This window comes from Centruroides sculpturatus, unplaced genomic scaffold (genome assembly GCF_000671375.1).
Source record: "Centruroides sculpturatus isolate CEXI.00-Female unplaced genomic scaffold, Cexi_2.0 scaffold1808, whole genome shotgun sequence".
In the NCBI taxonomy this organism is placed as follows: Eukaryota; Metazoa; Arthropoda; class Arachnida; order Scorpiones; family Buthidae; genus Centruroides; species Centruroides sculpturatus.
Window position 1 is genome coordinate 136 of NW_019386058.1, and position 19,414 is coordinate 19,549.

General features: G+C 28.6%; 1 protein-coding gene across 1 annotated transcript; it reads left to right on the forward strand.

Moving 5' to 3' along the window:
• Window positions 1-5,578: 5,578 nt before the first annotated feature.
• Window positions 5,579-19,109, forward strand: LOC111613362 (aryl hydrocarbon receptor-like; the record flags this gene model as incomplete). Its single annotated transcript, XM_023354709.1, has 9 exons — window positions 5,579-5,668; window positions 12,819-12,954; window positions 13,032-13,105; window positions 13,222-13,409; window positions 14,026-14,132; window positions 15,889-16,030; window positions 16,250-17,453; window positions 17,690-17,707; window positions 18,050-19,109. Coding segments are annotated over 9 exons (2,067 nt in total), but the record flags the coding sequence as incomplete, so codon positions are not given.
• Window positions 19,110-19,414: the final 305 nt, after the last annotated feature.

Below are 19,414 nucleotides of genomic sequence, written 5' to 3' on the forward strand. Positions count from 1 at the left end.
TTTAAATATTAAAATTGTAATAACTCTTGCATATTCTGATAAGTTCTACGCTTTATTTGTATGAGTTCCATTAAAACACGTACAGTACCTTGAAGCATTTCTCATATAATAAAAATTATAGAAGCTTAATTTTCATCAATGTTTTAAATACATCTCATAGTAAACTCATTATTTAATTAGTTTCTTTAAGAAAATTATGAATAAATTTAAATTAAAAAGGAAAATTTAATTAAGTTAAGAAAATAGACAGAAGAATAAGCGTGAAGAGTTTACTGACTGAAACAGGATTTGTATGTTAATTAAATTAATAAAAACGAAAGTGGATTGAGTTTAAAAAATTTGTTTTCTTCTAATAAACTTTTTCGAATTTTTTAGAACATTTATATTTATTATTTATCAATCGTTATCAGATAAGAGCAACTATCATTGACAAGGGCGATTCACTAATTAACAAAGGACAATGATCTGATTAACTTCATTAAAAAGTTGTACAGTATCTCTGATATTAATTTTATACAAAGTATTTTTATGCCTCGATCTACATGCATTATAAATATTTCTTATCAGTTAACACCCCATTGTTTATAGAGTTATTTATAAAATTATTCAAATTATATCAATTAAATTATACTTCTAATCAACTATACGCTGTAAGCTTCGTTTAAACGCATTTAAGAACAAATTAAAATTAGAATTTATAGTTTAAAATTGATATTTAAACAGACAAATCAGGGATAATGCCGAGTTAAAGTTCTCAATTCAAATACTTTTATGTATTGGCAGGTTAATATACAGTAAAACGTGTGTGGTAATTGAGGAAATAAACAAAAATTTATATTATACAAATTATTCTTTTGTTATTCTATATATATTTCTAATTATTAATTATTTTATAATTATTCGATATATATAATAGATTATGTGGTTTATTGTACACTCCGCTCAACGATGGGATTAGAAATACGTAGTAGAACTTCATAGTGTCATGCATTATACTTAACAAACCTTTATGGTATAATCTACTACTCATATAAGCTGTAAGTAACACATTGATTATGCATCTAAGCATATCCAAATATAGAAAGGTACAGACTCTTACGAATTTTTAGCTCCATTATAATCTTCGTCGAACTGTGTACATGGCTCGTCGTTAAACTGCTCATACCTGTATAAGAAAATCTAGAACAGATACTGCCTATAATGTACAGTACAGCACAATTAACAATAAATCTTCATAATTTACTTTAATAAAACTTAACAAATTGATATTTTTTTAGTAATTAAAATTAATAAATTACTCATTCTATACTGTACAGTACCTATCAAGATACAGTCTTGCATTCTTATCAATCTTAATAGGCATGCTTATGCATATTAAATCGTTATTTTTTATATGTTTCCTATGTTCTTAGTAGGATGCATAGGGAATACACAAAGGCAATTTATTATAAGTTAAATAGTAAGGAAGCTACGTTGTGGTATCCTTATTACAACATTATTAAGTTACGCGCAAAATAATTAAAAATATTTTCTCAATTTTAATTAAATATTAATCAAATTCTTTATTAATATATTTATTAAACTTTGATTAACCGCGTATTTAAAATGATTATAACACAGCAATCATTTAGAATTAGCTCTAAATGTTTTGATATACTTGTACAGTACCTTAATCTCCGTGGCACCATCATTGTAGTATTGATCGAAATAATGTTAAAATATTGTATAAAATAGAAAACCTTGTAACAAGACGTATTATTGAACATTACTGCATCAAAAATTGTGTAGATGCATGCTGGGATATAGTGCAATGTAAAGCGCGAGGCTAACAGGAGAATTGTGATCCATCTCTGTGTTTAATTTTCTCCAAGTCGGATAAAAAAGAGTGATTTTAACTTGTTTATTCTTAAAATTTTTATTTTAACGTGTACAATAACCGATCCCATTGTTTTCATTTTCATTTTACAACCTTGTACAGTATCTTATAATCTTACAGAAAATTTTGTTATAATAGGCTACTATCTAGTCTACATTCCTTATAGTAATACATAAATCGGTACAAAATATCAATTTCAAAAATAATAAAGTAGTTTATTTGTACTTTTTGACTTTCTCTCATCGGTTGAATTAACGTTTTCCTCAAATTTCTATACTTTTTACAAATATATTTATAAAAAATTTAATATTCTGAATAATTATCTCCTGTTATAAGACCAGATAAGTTATCCTCATCCCTCGTTATCATTATTATTAAAAGCATTACCTACAAGCCTACATTATGAATAAAAGAAAATTTAGGTTTCTAGATTTTATTAAAAGACATTATCAGAGAGTTTATAGGGCATTTATTTAAAAATGAAATAATTTTATACAGGAAAAAACAAACAGCTTTGTCCTACTCTCTTTTAAAATATCACGATGTAAGACTATCCATTATTCCCTTTCATTATCCCTTGGAAAATATTGTGAAAGTAAGAAAAAAATCTGAGTAATCAGTAAAAATACGTTATAAACTAAATAAAGTAATAATCGGTAAAAATATCTACTCCGAGATTTTTACGTTTTCAACTCGGGGACCTTGAAACGTCGAGAAATGCAAAATAATTTGGGTTTTTTTTTTCTGTATAAATGGATGTTAGTGTGTGTGGGGAGGAACGATTTTGTTCGCCCACTTTGAAGCTTAATATCTCCTGTGTCTTTCATAGAAAATTTCTGAAATTTTGTGTATTAGGAACATTAATTCTGTTAAATTTTGCTGGTTAAAGGTCAAGGGGGTGGGGAGATAGAGGTGAGTTATGTGTCACTTCATGAATATTTTATTCGTTACTAGCATTTACAATTTTTTAAAAATAAAACTCATCTCTACCCACATTATTAAGCTTTTTTCCACTTTAATAATTTATAATACCAAAATTTCAAAAATAAAATCTCAAGACAGATAGGCGCAACAGAAAAGTTACGCAAATGGCAATTTATATTTTAAAATAAACAATAATTTAATTATAATTCGAACAAAATATTCCACAAAACACGCATTTGTTACTATTTTAATCGAATTCTTTTGTTGTAATAAATTTAATAAAATTAGCTTATCTTACATTAAAAGACACACGAAATGCCGTATTGAAGTAGTTATACAAGGATGAGGAGGAGGAAGAAGTTGAGTTAATATTCAATAAAAATTCGAAATTTTGCAAGTATAAAAAGCCGATATATTTATATATAAGATGAAAAATAAAAAATAAAAAAAAGAAACTCTTACAGTTTATTATTTATAAAACGAGATTTTATAAAAAGCTCTCAGGAAGTTGAATTTCTATGCACAATTGTTCAGTCCATCCATTCTATCGCAATATTTTTGGAAAAAGCAATGCATTTCATTGAAGACTATGTACGGGTCTACATAAAATGTAATTTTTTTCGTTATTTTGAAGTTGTATATACACATAATCTAAAGTTCAGGGGTTTTATTTGTTGAAGGGAGTCATTTATAAATGGAATCTATAAACAGAAATGACAGACTGGGAAAGGTTTATGCTGATAGTCGAAATCAAAGTGAATTTCAAATTCGTCTTAAAATATTTTTTGTTTTCTTTATTTTTTACTATTTTTTCCTCTCCCTATTGTGGATGAAAGGAGAGGGAAAATATAAAAGAATTCGCCTTTTGGATCTTACATCGAGTCGTGAGTGATGGATTTAACATTCTATCAGTTTACATAACTTCGCTTATTGTTGAATGCCAAATGTTGAAGTCACGCGACTAAACGTCAACAAATCTGATTGTTTCCACTATCTTTTATCAAACCGAATGCTTTTATTAAAAAATAAACCAGAAAAAAATTAACTGAATTCTAAGAAATGCCTCTTCTATTATAGAATAACTTAATTTGCTTACATTAAAGAAAACCTTATAAATGGGTAATTTATTATTAATTTACGAAAAATCCATTTGATTAGTGTTGAGTAGAATTGTGATCCAAAAATAAAATTAAATTTATTAAAATATATTTAATTATAATCACTTAATTACAATTTAGGTAATGTGTTCATTTGTAACAATCTACTGGCTTGTTAAATCTTAAAATTGGTTCATATTTGAATGATGCTTTACTCCATTTTTAAAAAATTCTTATATTTTATGGATTTTGGTGTACGTATCGACAGTATAGGCGGAGAATTTTAAAGGTAATATTCCGATTTGAAGTAAAAGAATTACTTGAATTATCGATCGCTTGGATCCACCCGTCACTTCGTTACACCATTTGGGTGTCGTATGCTTCCGAGTGATGAAAACCATTACCCCATCTACCTTCGGGGATTCCGGATCTACAAGAATGATTTATGAACCATCTCCCGCCCTTGCTTTGTTTCTATGGTTACCTACTCCCGTGATTGGTGCTACATCTTATCGAAGGGTGATCACTTAGAATGATTCGATTTCAAAGGCCTTAGTTCTTTCAAAATATACATCAAAGTTTATTGTTTTACTACATTTATTTCACAGAATATCTACGTTAGATAAAACTTTCACGACGGCATATCTACTAATTGAATTACACCAGATATAAATGGTATAAATATAGAGAAAACTACAAAATTTTTAATATTAATATGCCCAAAAACTTAAGCTAAAAGTCTTGCCCTACATAATGTATATAAACATGTAAAATATATGCATTTAAACTATGGTTAAACAGCAGAATGCTGTATCTATAATTAAAATAATAATATAAAAATTATAGAGACATAAATTACATGTTTTCTACAATTTTAAATATTTAGTAGGCTAATAAAGAATAAAGAATGTTTTAGGCCCGTTAAACTAGTTATAGCTTATGTTAAAGAGAGTTTGGTTAAGTTCTAGGTCATATATAAGTAAAAAACAAGGCAAAGATTAAAATAATAGAAAATAATGGCAGTATAGATTGAATTCTCACTTAGATCTTAGCATTTTTTTGGATGGACGAATTTTTTCACAAGTGCTTGCTAGACAATTTGTTCAAGTTGAGTTCGCCTCTCTAAACAGCTCCATTAACCTTCCAACAAAAAAACCAATTTTATTGTTTTCCATTTTTTTATTCTATTTTAAATGGATATTTTTTTAATAGAAGGTCAACGACAAGTAAATTACTTTAAAAAATATTCTATATAGTAATAAAGAATAATCTAAATAACTAATATTAAATATAGATTATCAAAGTATTGCTCAGTTGTCAAATAAAATAATAATAATTTAAATACGTGTCGAATATTAAAAAAATAACTTGAATAATTAAGGTAGGCGCCAGACAATAGCCTAGTGAATTTTTTTTATTTTTGCAGGTATAACAAGTAGGCCTCTTTATAGACGATGTGCAATTATCTGATCAAATTAGACTTATATATCTGTTATACCGTTAGAATAAGAGAAAAAGTTTAGAAAATTTTAAGAAAATATCTTAATTAATAGTTTAAATCAATTTATATCTAATTAATTATAGTAAACAATTTAAGGGTAGTTTAATGGAAAAATTATGGAGTATATTCTGTTATAATATGATAAAGTGAAAAAAATAATTTCTTTTTTCTACCCAATAGGCCCTCAATGGCTTCCTGTTGATTTTGACATGTGATGGGGAGGTCTTTTACGCTTCACATACAGTCGAAACTTATCTTGGCTTTCATCAGGTATGGCTCAATCTACTGTGAAGTTAAGAAATTCAATTTGACAAATTATATATCTCCTATGGACTGTATATATATTTATCCTTGACATATATTTCATAATTAGTATAACTGTAATTAAATGTAGTCTTAATATTTTATATATTTAATTAGCATTAAAAATTCACTAAAATTTATATATGACATCTTATAAATTCTAATAAAATTCTTTATAAATTTACAGTTTAAATTAAACGTATTTTTCAAGTGTATATGAATAGTTCTAAAATTTAGATAATAATCTTTTAGAAATGTTACTTAATTATCGATAAAAATGATATATATGTATAGATATATATATATATCATTTTTATCGATAATTAAGTAACATCGATATCGATAGTACAATCGATAATATACATTTAATTAATGATATATATATATATATATCATTAATTAAATGTAGGCCTAAATGCCTGTATCATGTAAAAACCTTAGTAACTTTTCTGTTTTATCGTTGGCAAAAAATGAAATTACACTGTATTTTGAACAAAGTCTGCTAGCTTTGGGTGAAATGTTAAGCATTCTTTCATAGAAACATCAATTAGGATACATTATATATGGCATAATTTTACAATAATAAATCTTGCTGATGGTTTACTACTGTAATCAATAAGACTATTTCAATTTCTTTCTTTTAGATAAGTTCTTACCATTTTACAAAGCCTTAGGCGATATAAGAAAATAAGATATAACATATCGACTACAAAGTTCTCTGTCATCTCGTAATACAAAATTACTCTATTATCAAAAGCCTCTAGCATAATCTTAGTACCGTACTGACAAGAATCATTCTACATTAAAATAGCTGTCAGCAGAAAAACGAGATATTTTGAGGTTGAAAAAAATGAAAATTAGTGTTAAGAAATTTTTAGATATTAAACCTTAATAGCTACAGTAACCATTTCTGAGGTACGGCACCGAGCAATCAACGAAGTGTGGCATCATCTAACATTTGAAATGGCTTGCTGTATGGCAAGAAGAAAAGAGATGAAGACATTACAGTAGTGCTGCAGGAAAATCAATGTCGGTTTGCATTAGATACTATCTCTTCCGTAATGCATGCAGATAACAGTGTATGGCGGAGGCAGCAGTAATGACACTAATTTAGCCAAGTAATCTTGGAGATGTGAAAGGCGAGAAATTACTGTAGGAGATCGACCAGATCCGTCCTGACTGCTTCCAGCCACTGGTTGAAATTGTTGAATGTCTTTTATGGAGAGAGACAATGATGTTATTTCTACGTGAGGAATTCAGTCAAAATTTAATTTGAAAAACATCTCGTTACGATTGCAATGATGATCATTTGTCTTTCACTCGCATTCTGTTTAACAGATTGTAGTTAGATGAAGGAAACGAGTACGGATACGTAAAGAGAAAACATTAATAAACTTAAAATAATTTCCAATTTTGTTATTTAAACGTTAACTTTTCTAATTTAATTAGTTTAATGTTTTCTTTCTATATATTGTACCTTATTTTAAATTGTTTTCTTATCTTGGCAGAAGGAAAAATTCGATCTTAATGAGCACAGTAGGCAAAGAGACAGAAGGAGATAACTTACACGTTTCGTGAATAAATTAACTCTTATCTAGCTATTAGTACTTAAAGTTTGATCAAATGAATTTCATTTTCATCCGAAAGTTTAGAGTTAAAAGTTGAATTTGTCTTTGCTTGTTTAAACTAGAAAATTCTGTGTAAAAAATGACAATTTTATTCTGATTTTGCTTAATAATTTGAATCGTTCTCTAATCTCAATTTTAGATTTATATCAGAAAATATTTTGATATATTAACAACAGGACCTACAGTCAACGAATTAGCAAAGATAGCGATATACATGGATAAAAAATTCGAAATATTAATTGGGTTGCGGTTAACGACCAAAAAAGATACAGTGATTCAAAAATTATCTGCTTAAAAAACTGCATTGTTTTCTAACAAACAACACCGCTTATGTTATTATCAGATGGTTTTGCAGGTGGACACGCTCAAAAGACCCAATCTCTTATCTAAAGACACATGTTATATTCAGGGTCGTAAACGTTTACGATTAACCTCAATTTTGGCATCTTAATTACGAAAAACTTTTACTGCGAGGATGAAAATATTCCTCGTTGTTAAAATTAGCTGCCTACAGGCTACTTTGATGAAAGGAGGAGTTAGATATATCACGCCCCGGACATCACGTGACACGGATGCGCCATTCGCTCAATTGGACAACAGTTAGGTTGCTATGGAAGCATGTGACAAACGCGATTTCTATGTTAAGAGTCGCCAATCAGAAAATAGGGAGGAGTTCGTATTACGCAATAAGAAATCCACATTTCGAATTTAAAAATAACTTTAAAATTGCCAACAAAAAATGTGATTATAAAAATAAATTTTGTAATTAAATACGTGAAAAAATTAATTAATTATTTAAATTTATAAATATAAAGTTATGCATAAATTAATTTCGAATATAAACATTTGTTTCTTAAATTAATTTCGATGAAAGAAATTGAATTTAATTAAATTTAATATTAAAAGAAACATGAAAATAATCAGATAAAATTGAAAATAATAGGTATAATTAAACATTATAAACTTCTTAATTAACTCATTTAATCTATTAGCATAGATTTTAACCACCAATTAAAGACATAACAGGCTAGGGATTAAAAAAAAGTGTCGTTAGAATGCCCCGAAGAAAGAGAATATTTAACAGATAATAGTATAATTAAAATCTTTAGTGCATCCTGCCCGATTCCCTAAATTAGTAGTCAGTTGCTGTAAACAGTAGTCGTGTTTAAGAAAATTAAATCGGAAGATGATTCATCGAAGATAGTGATACAAGAAGTCACTTTCATGTAGTAATTAATGCAAGTCTAAGAAGGCGTTTAGTGCAACACCCCGTAACGTCTTCATGATTAATTTGCTCATTAGACAATGCGTGGTCAACGTCTAGTTCTTTAATGACTTCCAATAGCAACAATTTAATGACGACCTTAAGGTTTCTTCACCCGTACCCTTCGATCAAGTTCGATCTTAACTCTCAAAAATCACTTTATCGCATAAAAATTGAAAAATATTAAATTCTAAATGATTATACTTAAAATAATAGTAAATTTATAAATTATTTACACGATTTGGACTGTAAATTTTAAAATATCGATAAATTCAAACCTCATAATTGATAAAGGAAAGACTTGTTTTTAGCTAATTAAAGAATAAATTAAATTCATGTTATAAATGATTAAAACCTAAATAAAGACTTTTTTATGTATAAAATGATAAATTGTCTTACTGTTATTAATGTATTCCTAAGCCCACGTAGACATTGTTAATTTGAATAAAAACAGAGTCTGATAGTAAAATGCCAGAAAATTAATTTACAAAAAAAGTATTTCCGGAAGGAAATATTTTATCTAAAACTTTCGATTTCTTTACGGATAGAATAAAATCCCGTTTCTGTACTTTATAAATAATCCAAAATAAAAAAAAGAGAAAAAATTTGAAACGAAAATTGAGGGGGTTGGAAAGACCCACGTGGCCAAGCGAGAAGCTACATATCACTTTGAGGCGCCTGAGAAGCCATTAGATGCACGAGAAAGACTTTTAGAACCCGACAGAGATGGATAGCTATCCACTTGCCGACAATAATTGAATATGCCAAAGAGGAGAGAAGAGAAGGAAAAGCATTACTGTCACGTACGCAATGTTTCTGGTATAGGTGTCTGGCTTCGGAGGCACAGGTGTTCGGTAACCCACCACTACGTTGAAGATAATGGGGAAAAATGTATTACTTCCTCGATTACCATATCGATTGCACTGCCGTCAGTTCTAGAAAGAATAATAAAAAAAAAAGAAAAGAAAAAACTACGTATATTCTCCCCTCGTACAAGTCTTTCTCCTCGTCAAACATTACACCTTCGTCATTCTACCGTCTACCGAAGGCAAATTTTATGTTTAATAGTTTCGTATTTTGAATTACCTTTCCTAATATATTTCTGTATAATTTAATATAAATAAAAGATATTTTATGAGTAACATTTAATATGAAATTAAAATTAAACACAATCTCAAAGCTACATCTCTATAAGATAGGCCTGCGAATTATAAAAGCTTAAATTAAATATTTTTTTTAGCAAATTTTGAGTCAATTTTTGGCATATCTTCTAAATTTTAATGAATTTAAGCTTACGTCTTTATTATACACTAAACTTTATAAGTGTAAGTAGTGCCTAAATTTATTTTATTCATTTTAGATTTATTTAACGTGTGATCTGAATAGGGTTGATCTTTTGACTTTCAACAATTTTTATACTGAATTATCACAGATTTTATAATTCATTAAGAATTGATTCAACACACCTTAAATTTTCAAAAATTTATTTAACCTGAGTAAACCCGACTTGCAAGATATCGAATGTTTTCTCCGGTTTGGCAGGTTTTTTTAACAGAGTAAATCATTGCGGTCCTAAGAATTTTTCCCGTTTTAGTAAGGTTCCGTTCTAAACAAGTTTTACTGTACATAGTTGGTTTGAATACGATACAAGAATAAGAGAGTGGAACGAGCTACAACATCGATTCTTTATGCTAAATTATGCAAATAGATCATGATTATGGTTTTTGAAACATTAAAAACACTAATTACATATTATTCTGATAATAATAATCTAAAAATTATAACGGAAAGATTTATAGAAATCGTAAATAATGAATTCGAAACTTAGTTTCTTATAGACTTATTACAAAATTCTAGCATTTATTGATGTAATGTTAAAATAAAAAGATTATAAAACATGTAATTTACTTTTAAATAAAGTTAAAACAATGTTATAATAGTGCATATAAGTATTTTTCATGGGAATAAATTGAAGTTGATGTCGAACTTACGTGAGAAAAATAAGGAATTAAAAACTTTAACAGTAATTTTTGAATTCGTTGCTTTCTATCACGCAACCTTAATGTTAAATTTTACAAATTGTGAGACAGGTTAAAAATAGACTTAATATTGATTTATTCAGCTAATTTTAATCAATTTCGGCTTTATTTCATTTCGGTTAATAAGCCTTAATTGCGGGACGATCATATCAAAAGTTTAAACTTGCCGGAAGAAACCCATAAACATTGATTTACAGAATATATTATCATTAAAATGTATAAAAAATAATATCTATATATATTAAAAATTAATTTATAACATTATAATCCTTATATTCTACTGTAATATTTAAATATTACTTATTCTTACCATAAACTACGTATAGGCATAGTCAAATGTATATAGCCTACTTTATATGTGATTTATCGAATAGAATCAGATTTAAAATTTTATTTAAAAACTAAATAGAATAATTTTAATTTTATAAAATATTAATTTTTATTTATAATAATAAATTTGTATCAATGAAATCCGCAGATACGTTATCAAATGTAAGCCTATTGTACTGTACTGTACCTTTTTAATAATTTTTAATAGGCTACAATTATATACAATTTATATACAACTGTCTAAACATAAGTAATAGTTTTAAATATTATCAAAATGTAAGATTTCTATTATTAATAATTTAAAAAAACTTGATATTTTAATAATAAATATAATCATTTTGTTATACTAATTGGCCATTGATTAGACTTTATTATAATAATTTTTTTTATAAATTTTAATAATATAGTTAAATTAACTAACTAAAAACAATAATTATTATAAACTGTTATGATTTATTATATAGCCTATATATTGTAATCTTAATTAAATATAAATATTTAATTGGTTAATTTATTTAAATTATAAAGGCTGCATGAATTGAATTGCGGAAATATATTATTCTTTTATAATTTATTTTATAACTAAGCAAGTTATCTGTTTGCATTTAATCCTATAATTATTTAATAATTATAATTATACATTTTTAAATTAGTTTAGAAATTATATTTGAGCCTATTTTACTAATATTAGTTTTAAGTATATAACAAGAAATTGAAATTTAACTTATAAATATTATTTAGTTTAAATAGAAAAAATATGTCGGAGAAATATTTTATAATTTAAATAGTTTTTCGTCGTGTTTCTTCGCAAGATTAACCACGAATTCGTTTTGCTCAATTAAAGTTAATATCCAGCAGACGTTAAAAGAAAGAAAATGAAAAAATCGTTTTCTAGTAATATTTTAGTTAAAAACGATAAAATTTGATTGTCTTTTGTATAAAAATGATTTTTGGAGTAAAGTTAAGTGGCGTATTGTGATAAAACTGAGAATGGATAAGATAAAATAACAAAGTAAAATGTTAAATAGAAAGAATACACTTTTGGATTAAAGTTTTATATTAAAAAACAGTAAAATAATGGATTAAATTCTAAATAAAAATTCTGAAAGTTTAAAATAGTAAAAATAGTAAAAGTTAGCTTTGCTTTCTTCTGTTAATAATCTAAAAAAATGATTGTATATACGAAAAATCCAAACATTAGACTTTTATTTTATTTGTCATAAAATTTCTTAAGATAAAAACAGGAATTATACCAAAATAAAGTATTATAAATACAGTAATGCCTAGTTAATTCGAACATGAATAATGTTTACTCATAAATACAGATAGACGTAAATGTAGGTTATTTGAAAGCGTAGAAAAAACAGACATATAAACTAGGCTCATAAAAATATATATTAGGTCCAACGAATGTAAAATATATATAAAAAAAGGAAAAACATTTTAACCCAGACGATCAAAACACAACTGTTGGAACGGCGGAAATGTTTCAGCCAAAGTAATTGATTGTGTAATTGCGTGTGGATCCGTCAAGCGAACGATACCAACGGAAGACAAGGATCCACTCGACCTGGATAGAATAACACAGTTCAGATGATCATTAGCCATCCCTAGCTATGATTAATTAGACTGAACCTCTCTGTTCTTGATTACTGTGCGATGCAGGGATGTAACAGATGATCTTGTCACCGTACCTTGCTTTGATGAATGTGTTGAGTTGGAAGTCTTGCGTTTTGTCCGTTGCTCCTATATCACTAAAAAGTAGTAGAGGGGAAGAAACATCGACGAAAAATTAACCTCTTATCCGATGATTGTCTAATTGATGCTGTTTTTTTCCTTCCTCTTCCTTCCTCAAGTCGGACATCTGTCATCAAAGTGTATATGAATTAGTTCATTCAGAAGATAGAGAAGAATTGCAAAGACATTTAATATGGAACTCTCAATTACCAGCTGATAGAGGAACGATTACTTTACAAGAAGTTCTTTTGCCAGGTATTTTATATAATTAAAACTTTTTACGTATCTGTACATTGAAAGGATATCAGTAACTAGTTTATTTTATTTCGAAGAAAATGCTCAATATCTCGAGAGGAATTTTACGGTCAGATTTCGCTGCCTCTTAGACAATACATCTGGTTTTTTGGTAAGTATTATCATCGTTAAATCATTATTATAACTGTAACAAATATATAGAGTCACGAATTTAGACGGCTTCATTTTTTGATATATTTAAAACGATTTCACTCTATTTTTGGATAGAGATTGGATATACGAGGGAGGGTAAAAGTTCTTCATGGTCAAAATCACAAAACGGAAGACCCACCATTGGCTTTATTTGCTGTATGTACGCCGTTCGGTCCTCCTTCATTACTGGAGATGCCACAAAAAGATTCGATGTTTAAGAGTAAACATAAATTAGATTTGTCTCTAGTCTCCATGGACCAAAGGTAAGTTGGAAATTAATTTTTAAATGCCCGTATAATTAATTTATCTCGTGAGCTAGATTAAGCAGTCTTTTAATTGATTTGAACTTTGAATGTAAAGGCGGTCAAGTAACTCGCCTACTCAAATCAAAAAGGTCACTCTTCAACCTTTGCAACACTTCAAGGTAATTCTGTCGAAAGATACAGTATATACTTTTTAAATTTGACATTCTGGTTTGCATTTAACTTTTGCCTTCAGCTAAATGAACTCAGATCACATGCAATCGTGATCTTCCTGTTCTTTCTCGTCCCATTTCTTGTTGTGACAGTCAAATTTACATACGTAATTATAATCTTCATAATATAGGCTAAAGGATAAATGCAATCATTTCCATAAACTAAGACCTTCTTAAAAAATATAATGATAATTACACAGTTTTGAAACTTAATTATCAAAGAAAGAATCTGAATAATTTTCTTTATTTGTGTATATTTTTTCGCATCGGTCTAATTAAAATTACCGGTAGTTCTTTTAAATGTTGTTTATTAATTTAAATTGAAAAATCTTAAAATAACAGAAATGAATAAAATCGTATAAAATAATTACGTAAATATTTATATATTTTTTCTTTAATTCTAGGGGAAAACAAGTATTAGGTTATTCGGATGCAGACCTCTCAAATAAAGGGGGATACGATCTAGTCCATTTTGACGACTTGGCATATGTTGCTAGTGCACATCAGGAATGTAAGTACAGTTAAATATTTTATAAATACTGTATTTTAATAAAACCAAGCAAAAATGTTTGTAGCAATTTTATCTGAAATGCTCAAATTTAAGAATAATTAGATAAATAAATTATTAATTAGAAAATATCATATATAGGGGAGATCGGGGCAACTTCGGCATGCGGGGCAAGTTTGTCAAGCGCTTTTTTTAAAAAACAAATTAAAAGGAGACTTTGGTTATAGGTTAGGCAGTTGAGTTTTATTGGTGGCTTGTTGAGTGTAGTGTTTTTATTGTTCTCCAACAAGCGTAGTTGAATTATCAAGCAAATTTTCATTTTCGTTCAATTCCATATAATATTTTTTTTCCATTTATATTGAATTGGCAGGTTTTGTTATAATTCCATGATAACGAAAGTTACTTTTCCTGTTAGAAGGATGTAACTTCAACTTATTCACGTGGCCAGATCGTGGCTTGGCATTCTGTTCTCAGGGTTGTACTTAATGTTTCGAAATCATGACTAGCGGGGTAAGATCGGCAACATAAAGCCACATTAGAAGCAAAGGATAAAAATCAAACAGATGATAAATGAAAACATGTTTGCATTTGTTATTCATGTATATATGTCTTTGAACTTGCATTTCGTTGTAATAATATTAAATGGGTGTTGGATTTGTATTTCTTTGTTTTAATAGTGAATTCCAACTTATACATTGTTAATAACATAATTTTATATACGTGCCTATCTTGCCCCATTACTGTTGCCCCTATACCAGGGGCAACTTTAATAAAAATAATTAAAATAATTACAACTTTACAAAAAGAGAGAAGTTGCCGATCTTGCCCCAATACCCGGGGCAACTTCGTCAATTTCTCTCTTCTTGTAAAGTTGTAATTATTTTAATTATTTTTATTTCCAAACTGATTTTAACTAGTTCTATAGTAAAGTAACATTCCAATAGACAATATGCAAAGCTTTTTTTCAGTTTACAGCAGTATTTATTACACAAAATTTAAGTAAAGCTTAACATGCCGATCTTGCCCCGATCTCCCCTAAGTTACACATTGACAGAAATAAAACTTTCAATTCTTTAAATGCTACAAAAATGATTTTTTCTGTCTCTGTAAAGTTTATTTACACTTTCAACTTACTGTATATTCTAGGTTTTGTATTTTGAATAATTGTTTATTATTATATCTTTGACAATGAATTTAATTGAGATAGCCTAAAGGCAAGAAGATTTTTTTATTATGTGACAAGTTCCATATAAAAACATAACTGTAAGGAAGTTGGTTGAAATAAATTGCTACTATCAACCCTTCAAACACCTCAAGTACAAATTTTTAAGTCGTCTATGAAATGCCATAGCTGAATTAAGCCATGCAAATCGTGATAAGTTAATAATGTAGATGGGCAGCGAGTTGACGATAAAATTATCATCGATAAGTTATCATCATCAAAAAATTGACGAAGCGAATATATAATTTTTCTCTCATTACTATAAAGTAATTGTCAGAACAAAGTAGAAAAACAAATCAGGAATTAAAGGAATGAAATTATATAAAAATAAAGATATCACAGTCGAATTATTATATTATTTTTAACTGTCAGATTTACATAATAATTAGAAAGCAAACTCTTCGAGAAGACACTCGAATCTACAAGTAATTCTTTTTTCTCATAATTTATTATAATAATCTTATTGCACATTTTTAAAAGAATTTTTAAATATAAAATTAAGCTTAACAAATTATTTTTATTTGTCATCATTTTTAGTGTTAAAAACCGGCGCATCAGGGTTAATTGCTTACAGACTATCGACGAAAGAAGGGCAATGGCAATGGCTCCAAACAAGTGCTCGTCTTATATACAAAAATAGCAAACCAGATTTTATTTTATGTACACACAGGCCACTTATGTAAGTAAATTTAATTTTGATTATTAACTTTTGAATTTTATAAATTCATTACAATTAAATTCTAAAACAATGGTCGATGAATAGGAGGTTTATACATTAATAAGCCTTTAAAAACATTGTGTTTAAGCAAATAGCACATTTATTACAGAATAATAGAAAATAAATTAGATAATCAGACCTTATAAATTCCAATAAAAAAGGAAAATTACTTTATTATAGGGAAGAAGAAGGCCGAGATTTGTTGGGAAAGAGAACAATGGACTTTAAAGTGACATATTTAGATGGAGGGTTAGGAGCTATTACCGACCGGAGTGGTCTTTTATGTGACAGCGATCTTATTCTAAGATGTCAAAGGACGAGAAGGTATAAATCCCAATTTCGAGAACTACTGACAACATGTAGGAAAAGAAAGATGCCTGGAGATCCTTACATTGACGAAACGAGTTACAATAATGTCTACCCTTACCCAGCGGAGAACGCAAATGGTTTAAGTCCTTATGCAGCAGCAATGCCTCAGAACTTTTTTACAGCAGCCATTGATAATACTCGTCTTCTCTCACCCGAAAATTTATTCCACTATCGCCATTTCGCTGGAGGATATTATCCAGAATACCATCCAGCGGCTCAATACAGCGGCAATGGTTTCTTAGACATGACGAGCACTGCCAGGACATGTTTTCCTACTCCCTATCCACCCGATGGTTCTCAATTAACCAAAGATGATAAACTATATCCTTGTCAAATGGACGCTGCTAAATTTAACGGAGAATCACCTAGATTAGTTCAACAAGTCGGTTCGAAACCATCTTGTTGTGAAGCGTACGTAAATCCTGCCGATCCGAGTACCACGTTAAGAGGTTGTATAATGGGTACGACTACCGCTGGATTGCAACCTCTGCTACCACCACTCGAAAGAGATCCGACAAAACTGAGTGATCTAAGTTGTCGAAATTTAAACTTTGGTCTACCTAGTGTTGTGGAATCGATTAGTGTGGACTGTGTTAACGTAATTAAACCGAAAACTACTTCGGCTCTCCCGCCTCATTTAAGAGATTCTCCTCATCTGGCCAAAGAAGAAAAAGATCACAGTGATTCTCCTGTTTCTACATCCTATTCCAACGATACCAGGCAGAGTGTTCTTATGTGGGGTTCTCCTTTAAGTAGGTCGACAGGACATTCAACAGCGCATCCGAGTGGGGGGTTGTTTGACAGTAAGTTAAGTAAGTACGGTGACTCCCTCTGTCGGACGACAACAGAACTAACGAGTGTATCACCTTCTGTTTGTAAATGGATGGGACATGTTGCAACGCCGAAATCAGCCTCACCTCATAACAGTACGAGTCCAGCAAGTGGAAAAGTAGCACCTTCAGTCAGTTACAGCAGTACTCCTTATCCTTCTATGGGACTCGAAATAAGGCACCCGGTAAATATCAGCAATTTTATTATAGAAATATACATAGAATTTTTCATGTAAATAAGCTCGTTTCCAATTTTGTTAAATTTTAATTTATTTTTTTTAAAATAATTCCCCGTACAAATTTTTTATTAAAGATTTTTAATGAGTGCTTTTTTTATTAAAAAAAGTATTTTTATCAACTTTGTATTATGCTTTTCTTCATGCTTTATCATTTTATTTTTTCTTTCTTTTTTACGATACAGGATTTTGCTTTTTTCAAGGTACGAATTTCTTGCTAAATTATCTCTATGCTTGACAGTCATGTTTATTATTTTTTGATAAAGAAAAATGGAATGAAATTAAGTTAAATAAATATTGGTTCTATTTATAGAAAAATAAAATAAAATAATATATCGGCCATTAATTATATCGTCAAGATGAATAATGTAGCGAAATAATTTAACAAACAAACCATAATTTTTCATAGGATAATCTGTATGCTATAGAGTATTTATCGTAGATTCCATTAAATATTTGAACATGTAAACAAATCAGTGTGCTAAAAAATTAATTTGTTAGAAGATTTTTAAATTAAAATTAAAGTTATATTTTCTTTTTTTTAGTTGCCTTTGCTCAGGCAAGAAAATGGAAGACCACCTTCAGCGAAGCAAGATGGAAATCCATTATTATCAATCTCTGAAGTGACAAACACTCTTTTAAACCATGATTAAACTATATTTAGTCAATGAAGATGCAAGATTATTTCCGAGAACAATGACTTAAAGGAATCGATTGGGGCCTAAGTGGACTTCCCATCGGAGCACTTAAATTGATTGTTTGCTTATACCGTAGTGTGTAACACGTGTGTGTTTATGTGTACAAATAAAACAATAGAAAAAACTGAGAGAGAACTTGAAGCTTCGAGGAGACTGAACATTACGCATTCTCCCAACTTGTGTGGATTCGTTGTGTGCCCAGTTAACACCAAAAAGAAAAAAAATTAAAAGAAAAAGTTAGACTGATTCAAAACTAAGGTTAAAAAATAAATAAATAATAATAATAATATGCTCAACATTTCGACAGAGTGGGCCATTAATATATCACGCTTCACATTCTCTTTGTTTTGTGTGTGTACAGAATTGGACCATAACGCGTATATTTGTCACATGGGATGTCAGGTTGTCTTCGGGAGGATTGAAAGATCTAGTCTTTTCTTAACGTTTTATCAAAAATGCCCTTAAACAATTGTTTAATAGAAATAAATCAATAAGTTATATATTTTTGAAACAGATAAACCGAAATTAAATATTATTTTTGAAAAATTGGATTTAGAGTGCTTTTTGCCTATGTTTATATTTGCCAAGTTATTCTTAAAATTTCATTTATATTTTATGAAACTATTAAAAAAATGAAATATATTATTCGAAAACGAAAAGACTAGTTCTACAGTCCTTAAAAATTATGAAGAAATAACTATCTCTTTCGAAATACCTAAAAGAAAGAATAACGAGTTGTTTCTCATATTTGAATCGTCTCATCTCTATTCACTCATTTTTCAACATTGTTGTGTATCATTCAGACGGAATACATCACTATGTTGGCACATATCAATCAGCACACTGCTACAAATATATTGGGATTATTACACCAACAATTTGTTGAATAAAATCACTTTTCAATCTAGTCTTGTGTGGTTATTTAAACAGAATTTTATCAATACGAACAGTTTAATAATTTGCAACAACAGAAATCTAAATTGTAATATCTAATTTCCAATTTTAAAATATGTTAATTAGAATGCAATTGTATTGGCTGCAATGTAGAGAACACTCATTTTTCTGTGTTGAAAGCTGTGAGAAAATAATAGAAAGCAATACAGAGGGTCAATTGTATTACGGAACTTATAAATATACTGTATATATATTGAATTATTGCATAATTTTGTATAAAATATTTAAAAATTATTTTCTCTCTTGCCAAGAAGTGAG